Source organism: Corvus brachyrhynchos, unplaced genomic scaffold (genome assembly GCF_000691975.1).
Source record: "Corvus brachyrhynchos isolate BGI_N302 unplaced genomic scaffold, ASM69197v1 scaffold184, whole genome shotgun sequence".
NCBI classification, from domain to species: Eukaryota; Metazoa; Chordata; class Aves; order Passeriformes; family Corvidae; genus Corvus; species Corvus brachyrhynchos.
The window spans coordinates 59057-67014 of NW_008237414.1; the positions used below are offsets into that span (position 1 = coordinate 59057).

The 7958-nt window shown below is 36.8% G+C and overlaps 1 protein-coding gene across 1 annotated transcript in view; it reads left to right on the forward strand.

Annotated features, from left to right (window-relative positions):
• The window catches only part of LOC103613460 (homer protein homolog 1-like), a 32112-nt gene extending 28856 nt beyond the window's left edge, over positions 1-3256 (forward strand). The window contains exon 4 of the mRNA XM_008631239.2: positions 3068-3256. Within this exon, the coding sequence (XP_008629461.1) occupies positions 3068-3256 (189 nt within the window). The remainder of the gene's footprint in view (positions 1-3067) is intronic.
• Positions 3257-7958: the final 4702 nt, after the last annotated feature.

Sequence of the window (7958 nt, forward strand, 5' to 3'; positions counted from 1 at the left end):
GGGGGATTTGCTTTAATTTTGTTTTGTTATTTTCTCTTTACTTTTAATTCTATTAGTAATAAAACTCTTTCATTGTACTGCAACTGTTTAAGGTTTGTGCCTGCTTTGCTTTTCTCCTAATTCTTATCTCACAGAAGGAAAATAAGTAAGTAATGAATATTTTGAACCAAAACCACTACATTTAATTGGTGTTTCTGCCTGGTTTCGAACTCAACCCGCTACAATTACTCAGTGTTAAACAGATTAATTCTTCTCTTGATCCTGGCATGAAGGGATGATTCCTGCTTTCATCTGCACTGTCTAAAACAAGTGGCCAAAAATCTGTAATTTTTGTTTATTTGCTTATTACCACAGGCCTAGGCCCTAGGGTATATCACCGTGTCCCGCAGCCACAGGGAGGAGAAGGAGAGAAGATCCAGCAAGCAGGAATTGTGCAGCAAGATTGATTTATTTAATTATTTTACAAACTCTTTTATAGACTTTTTTCTTCATAGTCTAATTGGACAAGGATCAGCCACCCCTTGGAGTGATTGGCTAAAATCCTAAAACATCCATTGTCAAAATATTTTTCTACTATACCATAAACAAGATTTTTCAAGGTTGCAGGTGTTTGGTTGTTTACATAACTCTGCTACCTCTTCTGTGAGAGAGAAAAGTATCTCTCGGACTTAGAAAATAGCAAGAAAATCCTTGCTAGCAGCATTTTTGTATCCACATTTGCTCATTTACAAACAAGAAGTAAGGGAGGTATTCCATTTCAGCTTGGATGTAACCCTTTGTGCCAGTTTGGACAAATTTGGAGGAAAATATCCTCTGATAGAAGGCAGGTTAAAACCATCCCTCCCCCACCAGGTTCAGGAAAAAATAAATTTTCCTCTAAGGAAAGTGAAAGAGAGAAAAACTATTTATTTAACGAACACGCTGGAAAAGGATAATAATGCTAAATAATAAAACCTCTTGCTGTGGAGAGAAAACCTGGGAAAATTTCAGAGTCCTTCCGTAGGTAGCCTCTCCCCTCCTCCTCGGAGCTGGGATGGGTTGGGCCCTCCTCCGGGGCCTTGATGGAAAAAAAATCCTCCCAATGTGCTCTGATGTTGAAACAGTCCAGAAAAGAAGAAGAAAAGAAAAAAAAGCCGAAGTTCCAGGAAAACAAAGTTCAACTCACTGTCTCCTTCCAGGGAAAAAGGAGCTGGAAAAAACTGGCTGGGAAAAAAAGGCCGAAAGCTGGCTGAAGAGCAAGCAGGGTGTTTCCCTCTGCTCTCGCTTGCTGCCGCAGCTGAACGCAGAGAGCCGTCTCTATCTCAGTGTCCTTGAAACAAACTGCTTTTAAAAGTTTTGCTCTTCCCCCTCTCAGGCTCAGTTTAAAGGCACAGAAAGGCACAAAATTAATTTCTGGGCATGGGGCAGCGATAGGTGATACACATCATAAAGTCACCCCAAGACACCCTTGAATGCACAAGCAATTGCAGCTATGAGATCAGGTCCCTGAGGCTCTGCCTTCTCCACCTGCACCACCACTGGGTTTTTCCCCCTTCAGAGACTGGGGGCTGACACCCATCCATCCTCTGGCCAGGGGTGCAGCTGCCATCACATGCCTCACAGATGGAAAGGCGACAGACTGACACAAAACTGCCATTTTATACCTCTTACCCTTGACTGCCCAAATACATATTCTATATGGCTCAGGTTGTTTCTTATGGTTAGCCGAGATTTCCTCAATGTAAACATGAATGTATTCATTAGCTTTGAGGGAGACAGAAGAATTGTAAAAATTGTAGTGGGAGAGTGGGAGGGCAGAAAGGAAGCTCATGCTGGGAGGAATGACTGCTGTCAAATTGTCCAACCTATGGCTATGTGAAACTAGTTGCTGTAAAAACTCAGAGCAGGCCCGTTAAAGCTTTGTGACCCAAAGCCACTGTAAAGGTAAGTGGTGTTTAAAAATGTTAATGTATGTAAATATAAATTCACTATGCATATTTCCAGAGAATGACTGTGCAGGGTGCATGATATACTAAATATGCTGTCCCTATGAGAGTGTTTTTCATAGTTGAAATTATGAAATTCAGCATGGATTTGAGACACACAATGAATGAGACAAATAACAACAATATGCTATTCCAGACCCACATGGCCGCTACATTAGTAATTTGATAAAAGACTGTTTTGGACAAAGCAGAGAGAAGCTTTGACCTCCCTCCCATCATGTGCAAGCCAAACTAGTTAGGAGTCCCTGGAGGCAGCTCTCCCCTCCTACTGGCTGGTTCAAGCGGGCTTTTCTTCCTTATGAATGAGAGCTGAGGTTGCTTAGGGTCAGATCCCCTCAGCTATGTGTAACATGATGCTACTTCGCCTTTCTACCCAGTGAACAGGAAGAGCTTGTCTGTACAGCACTAGTGGCTTGTGTGCTTTCCCTGCTCTCACAGCTGCACTACTGCAGAGCTTGCACGTGGGAGCTCTGAGGCACAGTGCAATGAGACAAGACATTCAGCTTGCACTTGCTGCTTTAAATTTGTTGCAATCGATTTCACTTTGGCATCAGTCTTGCTAGTTTATGTTTTAGTCTTAATTTTCAGAGTGAAAAGGACTGTATTGTGGGACAGGAGTAAGGTAGTATTCCTGCATCTATAAAGCAGTATTCTTCATGAGCTTCTATATGGGACCATTTAATGAGGACTGTGTACTTGAGCAATTCATGTAGTCTAAATACGAGAATACTTGAACTTAGGTAAACCTTTGAGAAGCTTTTTTTAGTAGGTGGCATATTTCTGAATGATAGAATTGATAGCTGAATATCATCACATCCATTTTGCACTGATTAAATTTTATCCCTGTTCAAAAGTTTCTGTCCTTCAGATGAATTGCTGAAAAAAATGGAGAAAACCATAGCACATACAGAATCTTAATAACAATTTGGATTCTGGTTTTGTCTTAGTGAAACTGAAAAGGGTGACAGTCACAAATTGTTTCAAAAACCAGTTGACAAAAATAACACATGAATACCAGCAGGAGGTTATACTGTTTTCTGTTTGCAAACAACACATTAACTTTTTATGTATTTTCTCTGAAGGAAGTAGAAATTCGAAACAAAGACCTGGAAGACCAGCTGTCTGATCTAGAGCAACGTCTGGAGAAAAGTCAGAATGAGCAAGAAGCTTTTCGCAATAACTTGAAGACACTTTTAGAAATTCTTGATGGAAAAATATTTGAACTAACAGAATTACGAGATAATTTGGCCAAGCTAACAGAATGCAGCTAAAGAAAATGGGATTTCAGTGCCAATCAGGTTAAAGATGCACTGTCTCTCTTCATAGGACTATGATGGGCTCTGCATCAAAATTGCACAAAATTAGAAAATGCTCCTCTGAGAGGGCTTGTTTTAAATTTGAGTCATATTTAAATGTAAAATTTAGAACTCAGTTTGTAGTTAGTCAAAGAAAAAAACCAACAAACTTGAATTACAAATTACCTCCTTGTACATTATTGGCCATAGATAACTTAAAAGATAACAGTAACGGAATGCAATCCTTTTCTAATTATCAGTGATGGAAGAATTAGTAGCGTAACAGGTCAAACCTCTTTTTTTGTGATAGGTACAGTATAGGTTATCTGCCATTTTATTTATTTAAGATATTTAATTGCTGTGTTTTGTGCAAGAACTTAGTGATGACAGCCCTGTATTTTATTGTCCTTAATAATTTCTCAGGATACTTTCCACTGTGGATTAGCAATGCCGTTACCAATTTATTCTTGCCAGGAGTGAGAGAGAGTTGCATCTTTAACTGAAAAAAAAAAATTGCTATAACTGCTTGTATAAAGTTCTTCCTTTTGGGGTTTTTTGGTTAGCTGGTTGGTTGTTTGTTTGGTTTGTTTTTTCTTGGGTTTTTCTTGTTTATATACTTGTTTATATATATGCTGGAAGATACTGTATTTTTTTATGGAGCTTACTTTGGTGTTCTGCAATATTATCCAATGTAAGGTTTACTTTTTCATATGAATTATATGTAATTAGAGTGAGATACTATCTTCCACTTAACTATATTTTGAAGCCAACCAATGATGGCAGGTGAGTCCCCCAGGAAAAAGTCAAAAACCCCCTGAGAATTCTAAATATAAAATTTGACATGTACAGATAACAAGAAATAGCCAGTTGTTTGTTTTCTGGCCATGATACATGTATCGACTATCTATGTTCAATTAACCTGTTCTGCAAGAGAGTTTTCCAGCATGTCACATAAATTTCAGGTTTTTTGAATAATGACTTATGGGGAGCATTGTTTATTACAGATTGCATTAAGGGCACAGATCTACTGCAAGGGATTACTCGTACACTGAACTTTTCCAGGCAAGAAAACTGTTTCTAGAAGTTCTGTTGTCATAACAAATTGAAATGTAGACATGTTTACTCTTTTATGGGCCTTTATATCACATCGTTATCCAAACTACACCAGTCAGTATTCTGAAGTGTTAACTAAATGTTTAAAAGCGGGAAATCAATTCTCCTCAGTGAGCAGGTTTTAAAGTTGTTTTGATGTAATTTGAACAGTTTTGACAAACATGCATTTCTTTATATAATAGATTTCTTTAAAAAAAAACACTTTGAAAGGTAAGCCAGGTGTCATGTTTCTTGCATCAAAGTACTTTCTTGACATAAATTGCTTGTAATGTTGAAGAGGGCTTTTTTAAAATGTATGAATGACTGTCAGACTTCAAAGTTGAAAGATGCGCTGACCTTTGTTTGCTCCCTAAATTAATTTGAAAGTTAAACATGAAATCTAGTTGCTTATTAAATTTATACAACATAGTTTTCTCCACTTAGAGATTGCTATTTAAAACTAGAAAATATAAGGGTTTTTTAATGTATGTACTGTGTGTATATACCATATAATGCACACAAGTTCTCATTTATATCAGAAATGCATGCTTTATTTCTAAAATACTGGGGTTTTTTTCTTTACCAGTAATTTATCAGGTGCCCTCTGACTAGTCAGGAAAATGGTTTAAGGCAAATGCTAAACCATGATGTATTATACTGTATGCAATGTACACAATGTTTACTTTTTCTCCATATTTTTAGGGTATTTTCTCAACTACTTTATTTATTAAAGGGGTGGAGGAGCTTGGTTCATTGTTGAAAACTTTGTGGTGAGATACATGTTTTTCATTTGATGGATTTTAGATGGTGGTCCAGATGAGCAGATACAACTAGTTTTTAATTTACATGGGGATGTTTGGGCCTGATTTTCCTGTCACTTGCACTACTGTAAAACAGATGTGTTCTTGAAGTGATGTCAGCAACATTCAGTTGGCATAACAGCCGTGGAAGTACAAGGAGAATCTGTCCTGTTAATTCTCAGTGGACATAATAAGGATGAAGAATGAATAAAACCACAGAAAGTTGATGACAGACTAAATGTAATATTATTTTTAATGATATTATTATTTCAATTTTTAATTATATGTTGTCATTTACATGTGGGAAAATACTGGACAGAAATATTTCACTTAAATTTTGTGAATATGTGCGGTGCATTAGTATTTCTATGTATACGTACACACGTATGTATGTACAGAACATGGAAAATTTTAGATGTCCACATTTTTAATATTTTCCTAATGAAATTAAATTTAAAATTGGAAATTGATATTTGAGAATTTTTTTCTCAATAGATATGCTTCCTTTCCTTTTTTAAAATAATACAGTTACTGAGGGCTGCACCTTTGAATTCCCAAATAGTTGTCAAACATAAACATGGGATAAGGTGGACATACGTGCACATATAAATAAAATTCTATCACTAAGAATATTTTTAATGTTTATTTACAGTAGGTGAGTATTTAGAAATTGCAACCCAAAGTTCATACTTAGGTGGCTATACCTACTGTATCCTCTCCACTTCTGGTTTAAGATAAAAGTTTGCCTGTTTGAAACATTTCCCAGAGATGGGTATTGTGCATTTTATCTACTTTTGCTGAAACTATGGGAATATGTATACCAGAAAATAGTGTTGAGTGCTATAGCCTGAAAACATGACTGTGAACTTGCACAGAAGGGAAGAGCAGTCACATCATGTGTAACTTGTTAAATGGCAACTACAGTCATGTAAAAATAAAATAATTACTAAAAAACTAACAAAAATGCAAAAAAATCAATAAGAAAAATAAAAAATACACCTTTTACCTTGCTGTTCTCTGGAGAATGTACCTTTACTCTTTACTGTGACTTATTCATAATCCATATGCCTCAAAGATCCAGAAAATGTATTTTTCTATGTGGAGTAAGTAAAATATGTTAATTAATCTGTTTTTCTTACAAACTGGGAATTCCTTTTCCTGCCTAATATATCCAGGAAAGAGGAGAACAAAATGGACTGATAATGTAGAAGTGCTCTTTTAAGATCTCTTAGAAAATAATTTTTCAGGTATAATAAATATATAAAGGACTAAACCATATGCAACACAAGTATCTTTTAATGCTATTGGTAGCATTTCCAGGATAATCCCTTTAAAGAAAACCATGCAACAATGTGTCAATTAAAGATTAATATTTTGGGATGTGTCTTTTCAGTTGTCAGTTGTGGAAGGTTTCTGATTTCTGCTCATTTTTCTACTGGTTAAGGACTAACTTCATATTTATCTTTAGTAAGGGGGTAAACCTCAATTTTTTTTTCATCTTTTATATTCTGTACTGAAGTGGCTACTGAACAATGCTCTCTGAACATTGTATTCATTAGGAGGTTCATTTCAAAGCCAAAATCAAAGCCTTTTTCAGAAATACTGCATGGAAAAAGGAATGGAAAACTGCTGCAGACCTTAACTCTGCAGAACTGTGGATGTTGATCAAACCACTTAATTTAGTTGATTACAGAAATCTTGGATCTTGAGGCCAAATATAAATCTGATTAGAGATTAGGTCTGAGTGTTGAAAGACAATTTAAAAAAAACACAATCAACCATCAAGAAACTCCATCTAAATGCATGTAGTTCAGTGTCAGTAACTGGACATGCCAGTTAAGTGCACAGCTGTACATTGATTTTTTTCAGAGAATGAACACGACTCTACAAAGCAATGTTTATATTATATTGCTTACATTTTCTAAATAATGCTGCATATGTGCACTACCTCTGAATGGTGCTAAGTAGAGAGCTTATCACGGAATAATAGCATGTTTTTAAAAATTCTCTATTTTTGCTTAGTAGCATTAGTTCCTTGTTATACTCCACTTACTTCAGAAAAGTAGGAATAATTTTCCCCATTATGTTAAATGTTTGGGAATGAGAAACAGAGTTTTGTGTTAGGTCCTGGAGTCAGTTCAATTCGTCTCCACTGTTCAGGCCATGCAACATAGCCAGAAAGCAGGTGTGAATGTTTTTATTAAAAGACCTTCAATACCTGTTGGGGTCTGTTTCCCTGCCCCTGGTCAGCCTCATTTCCCGATTGGTTGGTTTGTGTTCCCCGGTGGCCAAGGTCCCTGGGGTCCCGTGACTGGAGGGTTCCTGAGGAGAGCCCGGCCATGTGGCTGGAGAAATAAAGACCTCTGAAACATCTACCACGAATCTGTCCATATATACTTCCTTTCCACGGGACTCCTGGTTTGATATATGCTTGTTACAGTAATCCCCGCTGTAACAAACTGGTGGAGGAATGCGAGCAAGATACCGATCCCTGAGGAAGATTCGTGAGTAAAATAACCACTCTAGACCTCTCTCTTCCCATTTTGGTTTGGATATTCTCTCTGGACTATGGAAGAATCGTGGGAAATGGGGGTCTCTGAGCCACAGAAAAAAATGTATCTAGAAGTAAAAGGAATCCTTGAACAATAAAACAAAAAAGTAATGCAACTGGGAGATCTAGAACATTTTTTCATCTGACTTTTCAAAAGGTTCTCCTATATTTCTCGAGACTTACTTTTTGATATCGAACCTCCTGAATCTTGTGAGGGGTGTTTCTGGGACGAGAT